Genomic DNA, 24,895 nt, shown 5'->3' on the forward strand with positions numbered 1-24,895 from the left:
TTAAGGATCAACAATAACCGTGTCATTTATTTATTTATTTTTAAAGCAGATTTTATTTATTTATTTGACAGAGAAATCACAAGTAGGTAGAGAGAGAGAGAGAGGAAGAAGCAGGCTCCCTGCAGAGCAGAGAGCCTGATGTGGGACTTGATCCCAGGACCCTAAGATCATGACCTGAGCCGAAGACAGAGGCTCAACCCACTGAGCCACCCAGGCGCCCTAACCGTGTCATTTAAAGACAGTTTTCTGTCATTTCCAGTGCTGCCATCCTTTTAGTCTTTGTTATTTCAATGGTGGCAGAATTAAATTCAGTGACAGGCATTTCTCTGGCCCAGAGGCCACTTTATTTCAGCTTCTTCACCCTTGGGCCAGCAGCCCAGGCCTGAGGGCAGAGGAGCATTGGGGGTTGTGGGGGGCACTCCCAATCTTACTCACATGTCACAAACTAAATCTCAAGGTGGTGGTTCACTGCCTTTCTTCCCAGTTTTTGTCATAGTGCCTAGTATAGATTTCATCAGGTCAACACAGAAGCAGAAGTATTGTATCATAAGAAATTAGTCCTAGAAAGACAGACTAAATCCAGTTCACTGATTTCCAGACTCTTTCGTGTGTGGTGTTATCAGTGGTGACATCACTGTTCAACAGAAGCTTCCACAGAAGGCCAGTAAAGCTGATCAAAGTTTTGCTGTCTGGTGGAAGCAGAGAAAGGGGGCCTGGAACTCCTTTAGCATTTGGCCTCCCTTGCTCTTTCAAAGCACTTCCAAGAATTCCTAAGATTCTAAAGAAAACAGTTTGATAAATACTAATCTAATCTGTTTGTTACATAGTAGAGGAAATCAGGTCTAAACACTTGCCCGAAGTCACTGAACTAACTGAGGCACAACCTGGCTAGAATGCCTTAAATGCCTTGATTGGTTATTAATTAGTGCTTAAGAAATTTTGGTTATTTACAGAGTATGAATTGAGAAGTTTGGTATGTTCTTTGCTACCTCTAAATCTATTCCCAGTTCCTCATGTATTCAGTTCTGGGGTAGGGAAAGAATTCAGAAGCCTCTTTCAAGAAGGTCTGGGTGAGACCCCTTCCTGGGCCAGAATTTTCAGAGATCAGATTGGCAGGTGTAAGCCACGGCAGGAAGGAAACTGTTACACTGTGGGTAGTGGGAAGCCTCCCAAGACAGGCTACCCCAAATTTTACCTTGGTCTGGCCATGTGGATGATCTTTGTAGATACTCTCTGCCTGTGTCATGTTTGCTAGAGCTGAAAATTGATGCAGATGTGAACTTTTTTTTTTTCCTCCTCAACAGCTCTCAAAGAAAGTGAACAACATAGAGACAGGCTGGGCCTTGGGGGCCACCTTCCATCTGCTGCAGTCCCTGGGCATCTCTCACTGAGGCCAAGCCCTTCTTCTGAGGACTGCATTCTCCAACAACCTTTCTAAAAGTAGGAGAAAGGACTCAGTCATGTTCTGAGCCAGTCTGAGGATAGCCTGGACTGAAGCCCCGCAGCTGGATTCATCAGGTAGAAGGGGGTTTTGGACGCAAGTCTTGCCCTTGAGTCTAGAGATTTGGGACTCATTAAGTTTATACATTTAATGTGAACTGTTGACCTAACCACTCTGCTTGCACAGCTGGCACCAGAATCTAAAGCTTTGAGATTCTTCGTGTGTCACAAAGCCAAAAGCGCTTTGGAACTTAACCTTGGAGAGCCTAGGGACAGGTCCTTGGGAACCAAAGAAAAATCTCATTTCAACCCTTTGAGTGCCTCATTCCTTTGAACATACTCTATTTCCTCTTCCATGTTAAACTAAGCCCACTGATTGCAGTCTCATGCGATGTCAACACCAGTATTTTTCTCCTCCTCATACACATTGCTGTGTCCCGCCTTTATTTCCACCCAGCTCCCCTAAAAAAGAGAAAGAAGAAAATACCTGCTTTTGCTTTTCATGTGTAACTTCAAGGGGGGAAAAAGGTAACGAATCTGAAATTATGTGATCCTGCTTTCCGCCATTTCCAGCCAGACAGCTGAGAGGCATCCTAAATCTTGGCCAGACGGGAGGGCAGCTCCTAGCTGTGCAGACCCCATCTTAGAAACGGAGGACAGCCAGTCTCTAAGGACAGGGTTTGGGAGGGGTGGCTTCCTTGAATAGACCACCCTCTTTAATCAACTTTTAATCGACACCCTGGGATTAACTACCACATCCAACTTCACAGGACTGTGTGTGTTCAGCGCCCATACTTCCTCCCAAGCTAATGCATTTAATTTCTCATCCTAAATGTGTTTTCTTTGTATTTCTAAGATCTGGCCTCTAGATTTTGGGCACAGCTCCTTTCAGGTTGTCCTTTAATTCTCCATTATTTAGCAGTACCTCTTACTGCCCTGGTGCTGATCATTTTAGCTAACTTCCTGTAAATTGTTTGCCTAGTTCCACAGTTTCTGAGATCCTTTTTGGTGGTATCTAACATTTGATTTGGTTGGACATTTGGGCCCACATCAGTACGGTGGATTTTCTTTCTGAGTTTGAGTGTTCAGAACTCTTGATTCTATTAATTATTTTCCCTGAAAGTCATTATCTTGTGTGTATATATATATATATATATATTTTTTTTTTTTTTTTAACATGACCATTATCTGCTGCTTCTCTACCCACTCGAGTGCTCTTGGACTTGAAAGATCTTTCTAAAATCTGTCTCTTTTGCCTTGGCTCCTTGCCTCCAGCTTTTTCCCAGTACAGTTTATATAAATCTGCCCAAACTTGTAGCCTTCACAGTAGACTCTTTCAGATCCTTCAGAAAAGATGGTAATATACCTGGCCCTCACATCAGCTCCTGGGGAACCTTATTTTTTAGTCTTTCCATTGAGTCAGTATTTGACATCTGGTATGTGCAAGTAACTAGGCAAATTTCCATATCTTCATCCCCCAAATTTTAGTTATTTTTAAATACATTGTGGAATTCCTTCAGATTTTTCCAACTTTTACTATACTGAGGTCACCTTTAATACTTGTTGTCTTTCTCAAAAATGCTACAGAATGAAATAATAGAATCTTTAGGATTAGGAACAGCCAAAGTTCAAACCCAATCTTATGCCCATTGAAGAGTTCCCTCAACATATCTGACTGGTTATCATTCAGCTGCTGTTTAGGGATGTGTTTAGAAGCTCACTCCGTTTTTAGACTACACTGATGTTTAAAAGAAAATCCCCTTTATATTGAGCTCAAATTATCTGTCTTCTCAGTGGTCTTAGTTCTGCTCTAATCCCTCCTTCCACAGCCTTTCAGTCCTTTGAGAAAGCTCCCAAGTCCTTTATGTCTCTTCTTTAACATACCATATGGCTTCTAGACCCATCTTTATCCAAAAAAATAGGGTGTTAGAACTAGTCATCATATACTAAATGTTGTTTCATATGATCAGGGAGAGAGACCGTTTCCTCTAGTAGAAACCAACTTGTTTTCCGAGAGGTAAACTGTGTTCACTGGACTCGTCCAGCTTGATGGGCCCAGAGAGCGAAGATCCCGTGGCGCTTACCAGCACAGCTTGTCTCGGAAGCCTGTGAACGCGGGCCGGGTACTGTTCGCCAACTCCTGTGACCATCCCCGGTACCTTCAGAAATCTTGGGTAGATGCAGTAAAATTCCAGAAGTGTATCTACATATATTCTGATTATCTTGATGAGAATATCTAGAGAATTAATTTATCCATTTTAGGAGCAGTTTGGAATGAGAATTTTTATTACTTAGAAAAACCAATTTTTCTATAATTATCCTTATTTCCCCTTAGTGTACCTTTTGGGCCTCTTGTTAAGGGGTCCTGCAGAATCTAATATCGCTGGTTGTTCCCTCTCTATAAATGTGTTTTTAATGTTTCTAATACTAAGGACATGGCCAGGCACGAGCGGATGTTCTGTGTTTGTTACCACCATCACTATCGTACGAAGAACATCCTCTGTGGGTCGTGGAGGTCCTTGCAAAGTGTGCCTTAAATTCTTCCTGTCTTGCCGGATTTGGTTCGCGCACTTGCAGAGTCCATGATATCCCTACCTGGGTGGGCTACCTTTCTATATTTTGTTTAAAATGACCTTTTTTTCCCCTACAGTGACCTTTCTGGACTCTGCCTGTACTCACATGGCTTTTCACGGTAATTGCCCTATTGCGTCTGGGCCCATTTCTCCTGAGATCCCAGGAAGGTTCATGCTGTCACTTTTTTAGCATCTTAAAAATATTCTGCTTTTGCCTGTAAAACTACCCCTGTGGTAACAGATTTCTCATTCCTTCAAAAATTATTCTAAAAATAGCTTAGTTTAGCCCAAAAGCAGACTGTTTCTTCTCATTTCATCTTCAAATCAGACTTTTGGGCAAGGTGTTTTTTACAGTGTACAAATCCAGTGGATGCACAAATCTCTTTAAAAGGATTCTCTAGTACTGTGAAGTGAGGTTTTTCAAAAACCCAAAGCAAGATACCCCTTCCCTGGCAAGTCAGCCACCCGTCTGCAACCATACGTGAACAGATTCTGCTGCTAATTGAATTTCCTTTTTGACCTGGTTCCTTTTGTCAGACCTGTGCAATTAAATTATTTATTGTTTTATTACAGAACAGCCAATAGTGTCCCAGAGAGAAACCATAAATAAAATTGAAACCTGGTGCTGTGATAAGGAAATAATTAACATTAATAAGATTTCTTTTTCAGAAAGTCCCGTGCGCACCTTTAACAAAGGTTAAAGTAATTTATGTTTCATCTGCATTGCGTTAGGAATTTTAAAACAGCAATTTTAACAAAAATGCATGAATTTGGTATTTTTAATTTTTATCTTCATTAGAAGGCAATTGTGTAAGTTTATGACTGGCATTAAAAAGAATTACATAAATCTTTTTTTATTATATAAGTTCCTGGTGTACAGCTTTATAATTTAACATCCGTATACACTACAAATGATCACCACTACAAATCTAGTCATCAAACAGTTGACCTCCTCCTCCTCTGGTAACCACTAGTCTGTTTTCTGTGAGGTGGTTTTTGTTTTTTGTTTTGTTTTGTTTTATTTTGTTTGTCCTTTTGTTGAGATTCCCCATGTAAGTGAAACTGACTTTTCTCTACTACATGTGATCGTTGGCTTCTTTGTGGTAGGTTAATTGCTTTGATGTGTGTGGGTTTATTTCTGGACGCTCAGTTCTGTTCCATTTGATCTCTGTCTGTTTTTGTACCATACTGTTTTAGGTACTACACCTTTGTAGTATAGTTTGAAATTAGGGAGTGTGACATCTTCTTTGTTCTTCTTCCTCAAGACTGCTTTGGCTATTCGGGATTTAATGTGGTTCCACACAGAGTTAAGAATCATTTGTTCTAATTCTGTGTCCTATGCTGTTGGAATTTAGAGAACTACTGCATGGAGTCTAGAGATTGCTTTGGGTAATGTGGAGTTTTTAGTAATATTATTCCAACCCATAAGCACAGACTAGCTTTCCATTTGTGTGTTCAGTTCCTCAGTGTCTTTGCTGTTTAAGCATCCAGATCTTTCACCTCATTGATTACGTTTATTTATAGGTATTTTACTCTTTGTGATACAATTGTAAATGGAATTGTTTCTTTTTTTTTTTAAGATTTTATTTATTTATTTGACAGAGATCACAAGTAGGTAGAGAGGCAGGCAGAGAGGAGGAAGCAGGTTCCCCGCTGAGCAGAGAGCCCGATGCGGGGCTCGATCCCAGGACCCTGAGATCATGACCCGAGCTGCAGGCGGAGGCTTTAACCAACCCACTGAGCCACCCAGGCGCCCCTCATTTTGTTTTTTAAATGGGATTGTTTTCTTAACTTCTGGCGCTTTGTTCTTACTGTTTGGAAACACTAGTTTGGAAACACCAGTTTCAGTGTATTAATTTTATATCCTGTAACTTTACTGAATTTATTTTTAGTACCGACAGTTTTTTGATGGAGTCTTTAGGGCTTTCTATATACAGTATCATGTCATCTGCAAATAGTGAGTTTTACTTCCTGATTTGGCTGCTTTTTATTTTTCTTTCTTGCCTAATTTCTGTAGCTGGGACTTACAGTACTATGACGGATAAAAGAGGTGAGAATGGGCATTCTTGTCTTGTTCCTGTTCTTAAGATGAAAGGCTTTCAGCTTTGTACCTTTAAGTATGATGCTAGCTAAAGGTTTGTCATATATGGCCTGTATTATGTTGAAGTACATTCCCCATTCCCTAATATGCCCACTTTGTTGAGAATTTTTAGCATAAATGTATATTGAATTTTGTCAGATGATTTTGTACATCTATTAAGATGATAAAATGACTTGTCTTTCCTTCTGTTAACCTATAGAATTGATTTCCGTAGGTTGAACTCTCCTTGCGTCCCTGGAGTAACTTAATTATGGTGGATGATCCTTTTTTTTTTTTTTTTAAAGATTTTATTTATTTGACCCAGAGAGAGATATCACAAGTAGGCAGAGGCAGGCAGAGAGAACCTGAGCTGAAGGCAGAGGCTTTAACCCACTGAACCACCCAGGTGCCCCTCTATGATCCTTTTTAATGTATTATTAGATTTGTTAATATTTTGTTGAGGAGGACTTTTGCATCTGTGTTCATCAAGGATGAACCTATAAATTTTGGCCTATAAATTGTGGTATCTTTGCCTGGTTTTGGTTAATGAGAGTAATACTGGCCTTATACATTGCATTTGGAAGCTAATCCTTCTCTTTTGGAAGATTGTGAGAGGTATTAAATCTTCCTTAAAACTTTGGTAGAATTTGCCAGGGAAGCTGTTTCTAGACTTTGGTTTATTGGGAAATTTTTAATTTACGGTTTCAAATTTCCTTACTAGTAATCAGTCTATTCATATTTTGTTTTTTCATGATTATTTTGGAAGGTTGTACATTTCTAAGAATTTATTCATTTCTAGGTTGTCCAGCTTGTTGGCATGTAATTGTTCAGTGTCTCTTAGGATCCTTTGGATTTCTGTGGTAAATAAATTCAGTTATACTAACTACTTCTCTTTACTTTCCGATTTTGAGTCTGCTCTTACTTTTACTTGGTCTACTTTAGATTTGTAGATTTTATCTTTTCGAAGAACCAACTCTTAGTTTCATTCATTGTTTAATTGTCTTTTGTCTCTGTTTCTGCTTTAATCTACCTTCCACTATTCTCAGGCTTTGTTCTTTTTCTAGAAAGTTCCTTTAGATGTAAAGTTATGTTGGCAATCTGATATTTTCCTTGTTTCTTCAAGTGGGCATGAATTTCCCTCTTAGAACTGCTTTTGCTACATCTTATATATTTTGGTGTCACATTTTGGTTTTCATTTGTCTCTAGGTTTTTTAATTTCTCTTTTATTTCCTGATGACACACTGGTTGTTCAAAAGCACATTATTTAATCTCGTATTTGTGCCTTTTCCCATTTTTTTGTAATTAAGTTATAGTTGTATACCATTGTGGTCTACTTTCATACCAGAGATGCTTGATAGAATTTCCATTTTCTTTAATTTGTTGAGTCTTGGTTTTTGGCCTGATTTATTCTTGATAACATTCTACATACACTTAGGAATGTGTATTCTACCTTCTAGATGGAATGTTCTGAGTATGTATGTTATGTCCATGTGGTATAAAAGTCCAGTATTTCTGTATTGATTCTTCTGTCTGGATGAATTATCTATTGACAGGAGTGGGATATTAAAGTCTCCTACTATTACCATATTGCTTTATCTCCCTTTAGGTCTGTTAGTATCTGCAAACATCCAACGACTGAGCCACCCAGGTGCCCCCTAGTCTTTGTTTTAAAGTCTGACTGGAGTATAGCTAATCCAGTTTTCTTTTCATTTCCATGGAGTATCTTTCTGTCCGTTCCATTTTCAGTCTGGGTAAGTCCTGCAGTATCTCTTATAAGTCGTAGATGTGTTTTTTTGCCCACACAACCAGGCACTCTCTGTCTTTTGATTGGCAAATTTAGTCCATTTTCATTTAATTATTGGTAGGTATATTCTTACTGACATTTTGTTAATTGTTTTCTGTTTATTTAATTCTCTGATCTTCTTTCACTGCTCCCTTGTAGTCTGATGGCTTTCTTTATTGTTCTGTTCAGATTCCTTTCTCATTTTCTTTTGTGTACTTACATTTTCCCCTTGTGGTTACCATGAGGTTCACATAAAGTATGTGGTGTAAATAGCAGTCTGTTTCAAGTTGATAGCAACTTAATTTTAGAAATCTTCTCTTTTCTAAATCCTCCCTCAAAAATGAATGAGACAGCACCTTAGCAATTTTTCTTTCAGTAATAAAAAGTCTTTTCAACCAAATCACAATAGTCCTTCTTTGGGGTTTTTTTGTTAGCTTGACTGATATGCCCTCCTCACAGCAAATTATCACTCATGATTTGGGGTTCACAGGCCCATAAAGCAGAAGAGAAAAAGAGACGAGAAATCTAATGTAAAGCAAATTTATTAAATCTTGAAAATATGTGACAGTCTTCAGAAAAGATGTTCATTTTTCTTCAACAGAATGTCCAGAAGGGGAGCATTCATTTGCTTGCAAAGGCTATAATCTGTTCCTGGAGAAAAATGAAATAAAATGAATGATACTTGGACTCTGTTAAGGTGTGATGGCAAGTGAAAAAATATTTTAAAATAATATATAGGAGCGCCTGGGTGGCTCAGCTGGTTAAGCATCCAACTCCTGATATCAGCTCAGGTCTTGGTATCAGGGTTGTGAGTTCAGGGCTCCATGCTGGCAGTGGAGCCTACTTAAAAATAAAATACCCAAAGTGATTAAAGCAAAAACTTAGCAAAAGTCCCAGACAAATGCTCCTCTCAAAAGTCCCTCCAAAATGTCTTTAAATGGAAGTTTCTCAAGAAAGAAGCTGGCCAAGCAGCAAAAAGAGTTTAAGCATCTTTTTTTTTTAAAGATTATATTTATTTATTTATTTGAAAGAGAGAAGCAGATTGCACCGAGTGCAGAGCCTGATGCAGGGCTTGATCTCATGACCCTGAGATCATGACCTGAGCCAAAATCAAGAGTTGGACATTAAGCTTAACCAACTGAGCCACCCAACTGCCCCTAAACAATCTTTATCTTTAAAAGTTCCTATTCACTATTTTAAGCCCTCCCTCATGTAAAGTTACTGCTTAGATGTGGGCTCTACCCCTGAGCTCAGCAAGTTTTTTGCTCATAATCAATGGGGGAGGTATTCCTAAAAAGGTAATTTTACAGCCAAGAAAATTAATTCAAAGAAATTAAGAGTCATTGGCCAAGTCCTTCCTCAGTGAGCAAGACTCCTGGAGAGCCGTGAGTGACCTTACTTTGAGTGGAGACACTGCATTTGTGGCCTGCAAGCCCCATGTCCGGAGCAGCACCAGCGGAGCGGCCCTGGTGGAGTAAAGCCTTTTCAGTAGGTCAGTAGCAGCCAGAAGAGCAGTGTTGTGACGCTGTCGATCTGTTTCATAACCTGTGAGATGGCTCATAGAGCCTGGAGGAAGGAGGAAAGGTGTAAATCTCTGATCTTATAATGAAGCTGTTCCCCAGTAAGCCAGACACAGTGATGCCTACCACATCTGGCTCTGGAGGGGCATTCTGGAGCCCGATCTTCCCTGACTGTATGACCTCCGGAACTTCTGAGGCACCTGAATCCTTACCTAAGTCCTTCCCGTTGAAGGCTGCAGCACTGAGGTGACGGACCAAGCTGGAGACATCCCCGAAGCCCATGTTGACACCTTGTCCTGCAAGTGGATGGACTCTGTGCGCTGCATCCCTAAGAGGAAAGCAGAGCTCAGGTACGGCCTCCTGCAGCACAGTGAGAAGACAGCCCTGCCCCCTCGTCATCTTACCCGATGAGAGCCAGCCGCGGGCGGACGTACTCGGCAGCATGTCCCAAGCCAAGTGGAAACAGCACTCGGCTTTTGGCATCCACCCGGGCTACACTTGGGGGCATCTGGCGAGCGGAGACCTTCGTGGGCTTCAGAAAGGCGACAGCGGACTGCAGCAGGCTGCCCGCCGCGTCGATGAGGTCCGTGTGGTTGGCATCACTCCACTGAGCCGCATCAGCCACAAACAGTAGAGATTCACCAGTGATGAAAAGGGAAGTAAAAAAATCACCAAGAAAACCCATTTTATCACTAAAGCCAAGTATTAATAGTACCTAACAAGCCTAGACTGATGTAGACCACAGGTGGCACACCCCGTAAGCAAAGGCAAAAAAACACAACTTCCTACCTTTCCCAACAGGTTTTAGAATCAAGCCAAACTGCCCACCAGTGGGCGTCCACCCTGCCCTGCACTTCACCTTAACCCTCCAAAACCATACAGCAGCCACAGCGGAGCTCATTCGACGACATCCTCGCCCCTGCCTTTCCTCCCTGTGCTTAGAATGTCCTTCTAATTCGCCGGGATGACCCCTCGGAGCACCAAGGAGCTGTGATCCTCCCTCCAAACCCTCCACTGTGTGTTTCCCTCCTCTGTGCTTCCGTGAACATCCTGTGATTACTTTCACCAGTTGTTGCTTCAGTAGCTTCCTCCATCACTAGACTGTGAGCTTCCTGAAAGCAGGACTGTGTCTCATCTGTCTGCCTCCAGACTCCCACCTAGAAGGCGCGCGGGACGTGTCCGTGATTGCCCTGCAGAAGCCCGTGGCAGGAGCACATGCGAACTGACCAACAGGGCAGCCTTCACCATCTGCCTTGGAAGCCACTTAGTGTGTTCAGTTCCTGTCACTCCTGTTGCTGCTCTAGAGCAGGGAAGCCCAAGTTCTTCAGTCTAAATGACTGGAAGTCACTAGTGAGGTGGCAGTTTGGTGGTTAAAACCACAGGTTCGAGGGGCCAGCCTGACTGCCAAACCCAGCCTTACCCCCCGGCTCTCTGACCTTGGGCAGATAGCTACGAGCATGGTAACAGCGCCCTCCTCGATGGGTCACTGCATTAAATGGACAGGTGCAACCCTTCGCCTGTGCGTAGCACATAGTAAGTGTTCAGTGAATCTTACTGATTGTTACTATTAGTTGAATTCAGATATATGTGGTGCTTAAGCTCCGAAATTACTGCTGCCAACATTGAAGGCTGTGTCTACTCCAGAATAATTGTTACCATTTTTTGAGCACCTACAATATACTAGGTGTGCTCCAAGCATCTTACATCAATTCTCTCATTTGAAAAATCTTTAGGCTCGGGGTGCCTGGGTGGCTAAGTGGGTTAAAGCCTCTGCTTTTGGCTCAGGTCATGATCCCAGTGACCTGGGATTGAGCCCCGCATCAGGCTCTCTGCACGGTGGGGAGCCTGCTTCCCTTCCTCTCTCTCTGCCTGCCTCTCTGCCTACTTGTGATCTCTGTCAAATGAATAAAAATATAATCTTTTAAAAAAATAAATAATAAAAATCTTTAGACTTTTATTATTGTTATTAAACCCTGAGAGGCTGGTGATACTATTCCCATTTCCTAGGAGATTAACAGGCAGAAGCAGTACTAAACCCATGTGTCTACAAGACTTTCTCTTAAGCTCCCTGCTAAACTGTGCTCAGCTCCTTTAAGAACATGTCTAATGAATCAGGCTTCAAAGGTTCAGGTACTTCAAACCTAGTACAGCTATTCAGAATTAGTCAAGTAGTTACAGCTTCAGAAAAAAGGGCCAATGCTAACTACTGCCCAAGCAGCTGTTACAGTCAGCGCAGCAGCCGCCCACAACCGTCAAAAAAGCACAGAAGTTACTGATTTGCGCTGTTTTGCATTTCCCTGAATGCCCTCCCGTCCACATAGCCCAGATCAAAAGCTACAGTTACTATAGGGGCTGCTGGTTGGTTATTCCTTTTTCCTTCATCAAAACCACCTTTCTGTATCTCCCTGCAACCCAGCAGGACATGCTTATACTCACGAAGGCAGAGTTAACGGTATCCACGAACTTCTCTTCATCCATGCCGACGAGCTCCGCTGCATGTTCATGGGATGTGGACCAGACCAAGGAACTCAAGGTGTCTGAGAGCTGCGTCAAATGAACATCAATAGTAGAGCGCCTGCGTGGCTCAGTCGGATGATTTCGTCTCAGATCATGATCTCGGGGCTGGGAGATCGAGCCCCAGACAGGGCTCTGTGCTTGAGATCCTCTCCCCACACCCCTCCCCTCACTTGCAAGCACCCAGGTCCAAAAAAAAAAGAACATCAATACTAAGGGCAAGACTTCTGTTCTTGGGAGCTCTCAGGCTTGAAGGGAGTAACGGGAAACAAAGTTAGCCTGGGCATATTCCCTTGAAACCAGAAAAAGACTGACAGAAGGTGAAGCCCTAAGAGAGGAAGGCTGGGCGCGCTGAAGCAGACTGATCCGCTGGAAGGACCTCTTACCGGGAGCAGAGCAATGGGCCCCGATGGAAGGAATCTCTGCCAAGCTACGTTGTTTTCTGTGGCCTACGACAGAGGAAGCATTCTCACGAAAAGGACTTAGTACCCACAGAACACGAGCGGGGGCCCCAGCTGGTGGGCTCAGGCTCTCACCTCCGACAAGTGCAGAGTAGCCACGACAGCAGACTGATCGTAGCTCCAGCTGACATTCTGAATCCCAGCAGCCTGCCGCACGCCTGAGTTGTGACCATCTGCACCAATCTGCGTGGAAACGAGTCTGTCAAGTCTTAGAACTCCTTAATACCCGAAACTGTTGCAGAAGTGTGTCTCTGTCCCCTTCAGTTCTCTCTAGTTCCAACTCTCGTTCACAAGCTCGGCGGCGGCGGGCAACCTGTCATCACGCCCACCTCACTCACAGCCCCTGGAGGGGGCAGCCTTACCTATGGAACCCCAGTGTCAACTAATAGACCAAAGCTGGACCTCAGCCCATGAGGTGCCAGCCATAGGTTAACTTGGCCAGATTCTCTTGATATTTGACCTAGAAGTTAACGAGGCAGGCACCGGAGCTGAACAGTCCTGCTGGAAGGTTAGGAATGGCTGCCCAACAGAAGGGGAAGCTGGCGCCTGGCGCACAGAGAGAGAGAGAGAGACAGGGGAAGCGTAGGAGGGGAAGGGACTCCAGGACTCCCGCGAGGGCAAGAACCACCTCCACTGCGGCTGCTGTTCCTGCGCCCCTTTTCTTTCAAGACCTAAGATGGTCCAGGAGACTGCTTCCTATACCCAATTTATTTTTTTTTCCCCAAGATTTTATTTATTTATTTGATAGAGATCACAAGTAGGCAGAGAGGCAGGCAGAGAGGATGGGGAAGCAGGCTCCCTGCTGAGCAGAAAGCCCGGTGTGGGGCTCGATTCCTGGGCCCTGGGATCAGGACCTGAGCCGAAGGCAGAGGCTTTAACCCACTGAGCCACCCAGGCGCCCCTCTATACCAGATTTAAAAGACCATCTTGAGTTGGCCTGAGTGAGTACTGGTCCTAATAACCAAAAGCTTTGCCCAAAATTATAGCTTAAATCTAAAACAAAAGACCCTAGAGTCTAGGATAAGCTATGGATACTCAAGACCCCTGGCAAAACAAGAATTTTCAACTACCAACAATTTAGTCTGGAGGGTGCTGCCATCACCTAGGGTAATATGAACCCAAGGGCTGGAGTCCGCCATGGTGAAGGGATAAGGCCAGGTATAGCCGACTGCTCTGCTCCTGTAGAGAACCGTCACCCGGTCTAGGAGGTCAGAGAGAGAAAACAAAACATCAGAAAGGCCCCCCACATGGGCTGAGGCAAAAATCGTACCTAAATCTAAAGCGAGCTCTAAGGATAGCAGTCTCATCGTCTACTCGTGAACAAGAACAGTAAAATCTACAAAATAACTCCTGTAATAAATGCTACAGTCTGAGAGCTGATAAATGACAGGGCCACAGGGATAAGTCAATGTCATAAACAAATAAGTAAATAAATAAATACTCAGCCCTCACTGAATGACCAGCCCAGGGATGCTCTCTTCTCATCCCCACACTCCTGCTCTTCTAGGTTCACTCTGTGCCTAAGTGATGCCACATGCTTTCAGAATCAACAGGGTGGGAATGCCAGGGGCTCAAAGAAGTTCTAGATTTCCTAAGACTCTTCTTGCCACTGGAAATATTTTTACTTTTCTGATTGTAAAGATGATATGCTTTTGAAGTATGAACAACAAAGGAAGATTTTTTTTAAGATTTTATTTATTTATTTGACAGATGGAGATCACAAGTAGGCAGAGAGGCAGGCAGAGAGAGAGGGGGAAGCAGGCTCCCTGCTGAGCAGAGAGCCCGATGTGGGACTTGATCCCTGGACCATGAGATCGTGACCTGAGCCAAAGGCAGAGGCTTTAACCCACTGAGCCACCCGGGCGCCCCAACAAAGGAAGATTTAAAAGGGATGGAAAACATTACCCTTAATCGTACCACTTAAGAGGCAACTCCAATTAAAGCTTTTCCATACAGCTTTCCAGATTACTTTCTATGCATATAGATGCATATGCACACACAGGATATGACCTACTTTTTTCACCAATGTTATGGAACATGTTTCTAAGTGACTAAATATTTGGTCTAAATTATCTTTAAAAGTTGCACATTAAGTGGGGCACCTGGTTGGCTCAGTCATTAGAGCACAGGACTCTCGATCTCAGGGCTGTGAGTTCAGGCCCCATGCTGGGTATAGAGATTTCATAATAATCTGATAAGGAATTTATATTCAGAATATATAAGGAACTCTTCTAACTCAAAAAGAAAAAGATGTTCCAGTTTTTAAATGGGCAAAAGATTCTGAATAGTTATTTCACTAAATGGCAAACAAGCAGAGGAAAGATGGGAAATACAATCAAAACTACAGTAAGAGGGGCGCCTGGGTGGCTCAGTGGGTTAAAGCCTCTGCCTTCGGCTCAGGTTATGATCTCAGGGTCCTGGGATCGAGCCCCGCTTTGGGCTCTCTGCTCAGCAGGGAGCCTGCTTCCCTTCCTCTCTCTCTCTACCTATCTCTCTGCCTGCTTGTGACCTCTGTCTGTCAAATAAATAAATACAATCTTAAAAAAAAAAGAAGAAAACTACGATAAGATACCATTTGTCACTGGGATGGCTATAATAGAAAAACAAAAGGAAAGTAAGCGTTGGCAAGGATATGGGGCAATTGGTGACCTTATATATTACTGGTGGGAAAGTGAAATGCTGCAGCCTCTCTGAAAAAGCTCAGCAGTTTCTGGAAATGTTAAACACAGAATACATGACCCAGCAGGTCTACTCCTAAGTATGCACCCAGAAAAAATGAGACCTATGTCCCTGCAAAGACTTGTACCAAATGTTCACAGCGTTATTCACAACTGCCAGAAAGTGGGAACAACCCACTGTCCGTCAACTGAAGAATGGATGAACGAAATGCAGTATATTCACACGAAGGAATACCATCTGGTGATAAAAAAGAACGGACTACTAACACAGGCGGCAACATGAATGGATATCAAAGATACGCTCGGTGCAGCAGCAGACATAAAAGAACACACTGTGTATGATTCGACCTATATGAAATGTCCAGAAGAGGCAGATCCTGAGAGACCGAAAGTAGACCAGTGGTGCCAGGGGCTGCGGTTGGGAAGGGGGAATGCTGTAAGCGGACCTAAGATTTCTTTCTGAGGTGACAGAAATGTTCTAAAATGATACTGTGACTGTGGCCTAACTCTATAAGTACACTAAAAACCACTGAATTGTACACTTAAAATGGGTGAATTTTATGGTATATAAATTATTCCTGAATAAAACCGTTATTTTTATTCCTGAATTTTAAAAAAAGAAAAAACCCTAAGATATCTAACAGAGGGTTCCTTTACGGTGGATATTCAATCTCCATAAAAGGGATTCTTTTTCCCAGTAAGTCCCAGAAAAATTCTAGAGCAGTTCACCGTGCAGGGTAAAAGAAGACGTAAGAAGTGGGAGCCTCACCTGACACGGCCTCCAGCTGCTTGGTGAGAGCGCGCATGATGACGTCATTCTCCACTATGTAGCCCATGTCATCCAGATTATCCTTATCGAACATTATCAGTGCCTCTGAGCAGGCATCCCACACCTGGAAACACCGAAGGAAAGTCTGTATTATAACCCAAGGAAGAGAAAATGTCTTGCTCCGATCAGAAACAGTGCTGCCTTCCACAAGTGACAGAAGCAGGAAAATCACAATGTCAGTTCCCCAGGTAGGAGACAGAAGAGAAGAAACTTCTCTTGAGAATGCTCCCCACTCCCTTAAACTGAATGGGAAGTTCCTGCTTCCACACGAAATATGGAGAATATGGATTCCAAGATACAGAAAAGAAGATGGACAATCAAGATTATCTTGCCAGAAGTAATAAAGAAGGCACCTGCATTCGCCGAAAGGCTCTGTATCTCATGTTGCAGATGTGGTCCCAGGCACCAAAACCTACAAAAGAAAGGATCCATGTACAGGCCGGAGCAAGTTCATGCGACACAGCCCTCCTGGGCTCTGTCTCTCGAACCTGTGAAGTAAGAGATTGTTTTCAGCATTCTCCAATGACAGAAAAATACTCTCATTTTTTCCTGTTTGATGCTAGGAGTTAAACTACTCTGTTCCCAAATTCAGATTATACAGCATGAAAAAAGACCCAGCTTTCATGATCAAAAAGTCAGATCTGGGGCGCCTGGGTGGCTCAGTCAGTTAAACGTCCAACTCGGTTATAGCTCAGGTCGTGACTTCAGGGTCGGGAGACTGAGCCCCATATCAGGCTCTGCACTCTGTGGGGAGTCTGCTTGAGAGTCTCTCTCCCTCCGCCCCCCACCAAGTATTCTTTTTAAAAAGTCAAATCACATTAAAGTTAGGGAAATAAAAAAGGAAACCAAACCTGGATTTTTTTCATCATCCTACAGAAGTTAGAAACTCTCTGGGGTGCCCGGCTGGCTCAGTTAGAAGTGCATAGCAACTCTTGATCTTGGGGGTCTGAATTTGAACTCCACAGTGGGTGGAGAGATTACTTAAAAATAAAATCTTAACATTTTTTTTTAAAAGACAGTCTTTTAACTTTTTTTTTTAAAACCCATAGCACTGAACAGATTTATTCAGTGTGGACACAGTGAGCCAGACACAATTCTAGGTACTCAACATAAAGTGTGAAACCAAAGTTCCTCTGCAGCTAATATTCTGGTTGGAGAGATAGAGAGTAAAAAAAAAAAAAAAAAAAAAGACGTAATACATTGTCAGGTTAGTACTAAGTGCTACAAAGAAAAATAAAGGAATATAAGGGGCTAAAAAGTGATTGGAAGAGTCTAATTTTTGACAGGGCGGTTCTAGATAGGGGAGTAACCTCTGGCAGAGACCTACAGACCGTTTTCTAATGAGTTCCATGTGCACACACTGATTTACACTCAAAAGCATTTAGCATCCAAACTCCCTAGATCCCAAGAGGGCTGAGTCTGGGAATAAAGAGGGTATTTCTACTGGAAACCAATGGTCATAATTAGTTCATACAGTTTCAATTCAACCAATTCATAATGACCCAACATCACAAACGAAGTCCGCGTGATGAACCCACATGTCCCGAGGACATCTTCCTCAGCCTGGGAGGGGACACTGTAATGGGGCCTCATCTTCAACGATGCACTAGATTACCACACCAACGCCCTCCTCACAGGATGCTCCAGAGCCTCTGCCCTATGGGACACACTGGAAAGCCGGGAGAGACAAGAGGCTGGTTCTATGCAAGATCTACTCACTACTGAGAAGGGTTGCAGAGCCAGGGGAAATGGAGCTGACTCTGTTGCTGTAAGTTTCTGGCAATTTCTCCCATACTTTCTTTGGACCTGCTTCTAGCAACAGGATTTTCTTGTCACTGAAGTGAATATCATGTCCTAAAAAAAAAAGAGAGAATCAACATTTTATATCATAGTGGGAAAATCAGAATTTCTTCCCTTTCTCACTTCTAAGAGAAGCACGAGATTAACTAATTGCTTTGTCCTTAGGATACAAGTTTCTCACACGGCACACAAAAAGGAAACACCATACAAAATCCTAAGCAGTAGCTTATACCACTGTTTCAACCATGTGAATCACCCTGTCCATGGCTGCCCGGGTTTCTCTTAACAGTCCAACACCAGCCATGTGCAAAGAAGCAAATAATGACAAAGTCACAAGGAGCCAGGAGAGCTCCCTAGGTAGGAAGACCGAAGTAAAAGAGAAAGGCTGAAGTATTTAGACACCAGATTTTTTTTTTTTAATTGCCAACTGTTTATTCAGGCCCCGCACAGGTGACCAGTGACATGCAGTTTGCCTGGGCCCACGGCAGACTGACCTGCGCCGCCGGCCCTGCTGGCCAGCAAAGGAGTTCTCAGAGGAGGCCTGTGCGAAGGGTACAGGCCCTGGGGGAGGGGGGGGGGAAGGGCAGAGCCCAGTGTCCAGGACACCAGATATTTCTAAGGTTTAAACTGTTAAGTCACTAAAAATTACAAATTGTGTTCAACAGAAAAATGGAATATTTAATAAGCGAAATTTGTTGTGGCTCTCGAGATTGAATCAAAGATAAAGAATTATTTGTAAAAGAAAAGGAGCCCCCCAAATACATCAATTGTACCTATAAATTTGGTCCTCAAACACTGGTAAAGAGAAGTAAAAAGGGGACCTGGGGACTTCGGTACTGGGTGCCTGCAGCCCAGACAGACACAGGCCCTCCACCGTGTCCCAGGGAAGGACACGGACACGGTAAGCAGGGAGCTGCTGCAGCCAAGAAAGGAGAAAAAAATGTGACAGGATTATTAGAGAGAAAAGATGTAGGTTTTTACTTAGTAATGATGACAACCCCACATTTTTTGTTACCTAAAGAAGAGTGGCATTATTTTAAGATGCAACTAGGGAGGAGTGTGAAAGTCAAGGTCACTCTGGTGAACAGGCCGTGAGCTGCACCAAGACGACCAAGTTCACATGCCCCCCCCTCCCCCACCGCCATGCGGCTCTGCCGTTTTGCACTGGAGGATGGAACAGCCGCATTCCCGCATTCCCGGAGAGGCCTGCCTTCTGGTCCATCACCCACCTCTTCCCTTCCAGGGTCTGCTCCACCCGAATGCCCTCCTGACCGCTTCCTCCCCTCCCCAGCAGGGCTATTTACAAATCTATCTCGTTTGCTACACTGTAAATTCCCTGGGGGCAGGAACCATTGCTTTTGCTATGGCTAATATTCCCAGCAACAAACTTGGGATCTCCTCAATCCGTAGATACCCAACAGACATTTTTGTTAAATGACAGACAAGGGAACTAACAGGACTAAAATACAGTCAGGTTCAATTATTTTATTTTTTAGCTATTTAACATTTTAGAAAACTCAGCTGGAGAAAAAATACTACAGAATGCAATTTACAGATAACAATGTGAGAGGGAAATACAGATGTTTCAAGCCTGAAACATACTCTTGTGGGTTTGTAGAACAATCAGGGGAAACAAACTGACTTAAGGGGAAACCAGAAGAGCCTACTGAAAAACTTGCACTTTTAAAGCAGCTGCTAAAATTTAAGTGCTCGCTGACTGCGCGCCTGGGTGGCTGTCATTAAGCATCTGCCTTTGGCTCAAATCATGTTCCCAGGGTCCTGGGATGGAGCCCCATATCGGGCTCCCTGCTCAGCGGGAAGCCTGCTTCTCCCTCTCCCACTCCCCTGCTTGTGTTCCCTCTCTCGCTGTTTCTCCCTCTGTCAAAGAAAATCTTAAAAATAATAATAAAGTGGACATCGGAATAAAAAGTAAGGTTGATCACCATATAAACTACTGACAATATTCTCTGGGATACAGGCTGTGATGATCAAGGGGAAACATTACACACACAATATCTCGACAAGCTCAGAGTTTACTTGACTCCAGAGAAAACACTCCCAATGCCACACCTGCCTCTGAAAGGCTGAGATCTGCCCAAGGTCCCAGATGCTTTATAGGACAACAGTGAGGCTTGCTCACTGAATAATTCACATGAAAGATTCCAGTGGCACCTGGTGGCTCAGTCATTAAGCATCTGCCTTCGGCTTGGGTCATGATCCATGATCAAGCCCCACATCAGGCTCCCTGCTCACTGGGGAGGCTGCTTCTCCCTCCCACTCCTTCCGCTTGTGTTCGCTTGTGCACTCCCTCTCTCTCTCTCTGTGTCTTTGTCAAATAAATAAATGAAATCTTTAAAAAAAAAAAAAAAAAAAAACCTTCCAGAGTTTTAACTTTCACATTTAACGTTTATTATTTTCTCTGCTTTTTTAGGAAATTGGCCCGTGTGTGAATTTTCTTTTGTTAACCTATGTTTGGTAGTTTGGACATAGAGCAGAAACTGTCACAACCCAGTGCACTCTGGCTCCTGACTTTTCTTTTGTAGACTTACACCAAGAAGCCTGCATTATAACTGTTTAAAAGTCAGTCTTGACTTTGAGGATTTATACTTCTGTGGAAGAGATGGAAAAAAGGAACAAGTGCAGTACAGAATTCTCTGAGTTTGTAAAAGAAAGCACTGCTGCTCTGCCTCCTTGAGGCATTGAAGAGCATTAAGATAAAGAATAAACACGGTGGGGTGCCTGGGTGGCTCAGTGGGTTAAAGCCTCTGCCTTCAGCTCAGGTCATGATCCCAGGGTGCTGGGATGGAGCCCCACATGGGGCTCTCTGCTCAGCGGGGACCCTGCTTCCCCCCGACCCCCACCTGCCTCTGCCTACTTGTGATCTCTGTCAAATAAATAAATAATCTTTAAAAAAAAAAAAAAAGAACAAACAAGGAAGGAAGAAAGTTAAATACAAATATTAACACTAAAGTTTTAGTAAGGCTAGAAATTTTTCCAGGTACATATCACACAAAATTATATAAAAAGTTGGCGAGACCTGGGTGCCTCAGTTGGTTAAACGACTGCCTTCGGCTCAGGTCATGATCCTGGAGTCCTGGGATCAAGTTCCGATTTGGGCTCCCAGCTCCATGGGGAGTCTGCTCCTCCCTCTGACCTTCCCCCTCTCATGATCTCTCTCACTCTCTCTCTCAAATAAATAGATAAAATTTTTTTTTAAAAAGTTAAGAAGTAAAGTCACTATAAGAAAATTCAGTTTTTCCACTGCTTCTTTCTCAAAGTGTGGCCTCCCAGCATCCACTCTGCACGTATCTGTCGGAAGTCCAAGCTCCTCAGCCCCACCTCGATAAACCCAATTAGTCACTGCAAGCGAAACCTGGAATCCTCAATTTTGAAATAGGCCCCACAAACTGGTAATGGGGGACTGTCTTCAAGGAGAACCAGGCAGTAAAAGTAAAAAATGGAAGTCTCACTTTACATCCTTCACAGTGTATGCCCGATACCCTTGGTATTTCAGAACACAAAAACCCTTTTGAATTTTCTGTACGTGCCTTATTCAACACCTCCAAAGAAAACAAACACTCCAGCTGATTCTTAAATGCACTCAAGCTTGGGAACCACTGTTTTAGCCCAGTGGCCAGTAGGTACAACCAAAATGGCTGTCAGGAAGCAAAGGTATGTATACCTGCCAGAGAGCTGTGTGTCTCAAAAAGGCTTTTTAACTCCCAATTACCAACTTTTGCTACTTAACCTGAGTTTTAACTTTCTTGTCTGCACAATTTACAATAAGACTGTAGAGAGTAAGTAGATGCAACATGTGTCAATCAGACTACAATTAAAAGATTATGACACAGAGCAGCTGCTTCTGCTCATGAGTCCTGTCACCTTGCTTCAATAAAACCACCTTTTAGCACCCCCCAAAATTATGAGGATTAAGTAAAAATGTTCTGCAAAATAGTTTTTCTTAAAGATTTCATTTATTTATTTGACAGAGATACGGCGAGAGAATACAAGCAAGCAGAATGGGAGAGGGAGAACTAGGCTTCCGTGGAGCAGGGAGCCTGATGCGGGGGTTCCATCCCAGTGCCCTGGGATCATGACCTGAGACCAAGGCAGATGCTTAACGACTGAGCCACCCAGGTGCCGCTATGCAAAATACTTTAAGAGATGCCTATCCATAACAAGTACTCAATAACTGATGACTATGTTATTTATTTATTTATTTATTTATTTATTTTTAAGATTTTATTTATTTATTTGACAGAGAACACAAGTAGGCAGAGAGGCAGGCGGAGAGAGAGAGAGAGAAGCAGGCTCTGCATTGAGCAGAGAGCCCGATGCGGGGCTCGATCCCAGGGTTCTGGGATCATGACCTGGGCCGAAGGCAGAGGCTTTAACCCGCTGAGCCAACCAGGCGCCCCATGACTATGTTTTTTATAATGACTTTGAGACTCAAGCCAATTAGCTCCTACAAAGCATTGTTTCCCACCAGTATCCCAAAAGGGAGACACCCTAGGGGAGATGTGGCTGTCATACCTTATTCTTAAGTCAACAAAGACTTTTATATTATTAGTGATCTTTAATTTGTGAGGTCAGAAAATTCAGATCCAATTTCTGCAAGTCACTATACAATTGTTAAAACCATGGGCACCTGGGTGGCTCAGTGGGTTAAGCCGCTGCCTTCGGCTCAGGCCATGATCTCAGGGTCCTGGGATCGAGTCCCGCATCGGGCTCTCTGCTCAGCAGGGAGCCTGTTTCCTCCTCTCTCTCTGCCTGCCTCTCTGCCTACTTGTGATCTCTGTCAAATAAATAAATAAAATCTTAAAAAAAAAAAAAAAAAGATCTGGGGGCACCTGAGTGGGATCAGTTGCTTGAGCGTCTGGCTCTTGATTTTGGCTCAGGTCATGATCTCAGGGTCCTGGGATCCAGCCCCACATTACACTCTGCATTCAGGGGGAATCTCCTTTTCTCCCTCTTCCTCTGCCTCTTCTCTCCCCACATCCGCCCCCTATCCTATGCACACAAACGCTCTCTCAGATAAATAAATCTTTTTTAAAAAGGGCATAAGAACTGGAGTTTGGTGACCTGTGTTCAAGTTCTCAGTCTACTACTACCAGTTGTAAGACTCTGGTCCTTAGGGGAGCCTGGGTGGCTCAGTCTTTAAGCCTCTGCCTCTGGCTCAGGTCATGATCCCAGGGTCCTGGGATGGAGCCTGGCATCGGGCTCCCTGCTCAGCGGGAAGCCTGCTTCTCCCTTTACTACTTCCCCTGCTTGTGTTCCCTCTCAGTCAAATAAATAAATAAAATCTTTAAAAAAACAAAAACAAAACACTCTGGTCCTTACTTAACCTTGCTAAGCAAGTTTACTCACATAAAATATGAAAAGAGTATATCACAGTGAAGTGAACCACACTATAGTACATATGTAAAAGCAAAGTCCTCACCTCACCTTACACAAAGTTGAACTCCAAGTGGATCACAGACTTAAATCCAAAAGCTAAAACTACAAAACTCTTAGAACACAAGAATGAATCTTCATGACTTTGGGTTAACTAATGATTTCTTAGATATGACACCAAAAGTGTAAAAAAAGTGGTAAAAACCTGACAAGTTGAACATTATCAAAATTAAAAATTAAAAATTTCTGTTTCAAAGGACACCGCCAAGAAAATGAAAAGGCCACCCATAAAATGAGAAAATATTTGCAAATCATTTAGCTGTTAAAGGACCTGTGCCCTGACTAAACAAACAATCAAACAAATACAACTCTTAGAACTCAATAATAAAAAGACAAATTGCCCAAAATGGGCAAAGGGAGGTGTCTAGCTGGCTTAGTTCACAGAGCATGCAACTCTTGATCGTGGGCTCCTGAGTTCAAACCCCACAATGGAAAGAAATTACTTTAAAAAAATCAAAATAAGATGGCAAAGATTCTGAACAGGCATATCTTCAAAGAAAAACAAATAAGCATATGAAAGGGTATTTGACATCATTAGTCATTAGGGAGATTCAAATCAACCCAGGAGACACCACTTCACACCCATCAGGATGACTCTAAACAAAAGTACAAGAGTGCTGTGCAGGACATGGAGAAACTGGCCCCCTCACACAGCTGGTGGGAATGTAAAATGGTGCAGCCACCTTGGAATACCATTTGGCAGTTCTTCCAGAGTTACCATGTGTGTTACCCCGCAATTCCACTCCTAGAAATGGATATATTCAAGTAACCAAAAATGTATGTTTACACTAAACCCTGTAACAACAATAATAACATTATTCAAAACAGTCCGGAAGTGTAAACAACCCAAACATCCGTCAACTAATAAATGCATAAAGCAAATGTAGGACATCCACACCACGCAGAATTACTCAACCGTAAAAAGTACTGGTGCACACAACTTGGATGAACCTTTAAGATATTAAGCAGAATCCAAGTATATGAAAATGTCAGGAAGAAGCAAATCTGTAGAGACAAAAAGTTCACAAGTGGTTGCCTAGGGCTGAGGAGCTTTGGGGGAAAATGGGCAGTGAATGCTAATTGGATCCTGTTTCTTTAGGGGGTGATAAAAATGTTCTAATATCCATGGTGATGATGGATGCACAACCTGCTAATATACTAAAAACCACCGTATGCTTAAAGGGGTGAATCTTACGGTATGCAATTATATCTCAAAGAAGTTACTTTCTAAAAGAAACGAAACGCCTAGCCCGATACAATGCCTGATAACTTACAACCGTGTCCGTTCCTAAATAACAACCGGCAGGATTTAGCATGATTCCTAAGGACCCACCCACTTTTGACCCTTCGGAACCCAGAAGGACCAAGCGCTTGGCGTGGGGCTCCTCTCGGCAGGGGAAAGAGCGCAGGAGCTCAGGGCTCCCACGGTCCTCACAGTTGCTCCACGGCCGCCCTCCCCGCCAATACCGCCTGGAGCTCCGCTTACCCAAGGCACAGGCCATGGCGGTACCCACCAGGCCTCCGCCCGACACCACCACATCGTACAGCGTGTCTGCCTTGGCGCCGGACCACCTCCGGCAGGACAGCAGCGGGCCTCTCCCAGCCGCTGCAGGGGCAGCCCTCCACCGGCTCACAGCCAGGCGGGCCGCCATGGTGCTGACCTGCAACGTACTTGCGCACCACTAGGCCCTCCTTTTGCTGCGCTTCCGGAACAGAGCTCTCCAATCACTAGCTGCTTCCGCCCCGGCCTCAGAGCCGGAAAT

At 43.4% G+C, this 24,895-nt stretch overlaps 2 protein-coding genes across 2 annotated transcripts in view; one reads left to right on the forward strand and one right to left on the reverse strand.

The window, feature by feature from the left end:
* The window catches only part of ENTPD5 (ectonucleoside triphosphate diphosphohydrolase 5 (inactive)), a 46,880-nt gene extending 44,314 nt beyond the window's left edge, over positions 1 to 2,566 (forward strand). Inside the window, exon 17 of the mRNA XM_004739288.2 lies at positions 1,305 to 2,566. Within this exon, the coding sequence (XP_004739345.1) occupies positions 1,305 to 1,391 (87 nt within the window). The 3' untranslated portion in view covers positions 1,392 to 2,566. The remainder of the gene's footprint in view (positions 1 to 1,304) is intronic.
* Positions 2,567 to 8,400: 5,834 nt separating this feature from the next.
* Positions 8,401 to 24,837, reverse strand: COQ6 (coenzyme Q6, monooxygenase). The gene is made up of 12 exons (XM_004739298.3): positions 24,619 to 24,837; positions 17,598 to 17,732; positions 16,232 to 16,290; positions 15,819 to 15,942; positions 13,442 to 13,572; positions 12,447 to 12,554; positions 12,297 to 12,359; positions 11,833 to 11,940; positions 9,801 to 10,003; positions 9,609 to 9,724; positions 9,276 to 9,442; positions 8,401 to 8,527 (listed from the first exon to the last, which is right to left on the reverse strand). The coding sequence occupies exons 1-12, from the start codon at positions 24,782 to 24,784 to the stop codon at positions 8,498 to 8,500; spliced, it is 1,410 nt and encodes a 469-aa protein (XP_004739355.1). The 5' UTR covers positions 24,785 to 24,837; the 3' UTR covers positions 8,401 to 8,497.
* Between the last annotated feature and the right edge of the window lie 58 nt (positions 24,838 to 24,895).

This window comes from Mustela putorius, unplaced genomic scaffold (genome assembly GCF_011764305.1).
Source record: "Mustela putorius furo isolate JIRA1106 unplaced genomic scaffold, ASM1176430v1.1 tig00000129_pilon_pilon_pilon, whole genome shotgun sequence".
Lineage (NCBI taxonomy): Eukaryota > Metazoa > Chordata > Mammalia > Carnivora > Mustelidae > Mustela > Mustela putorius.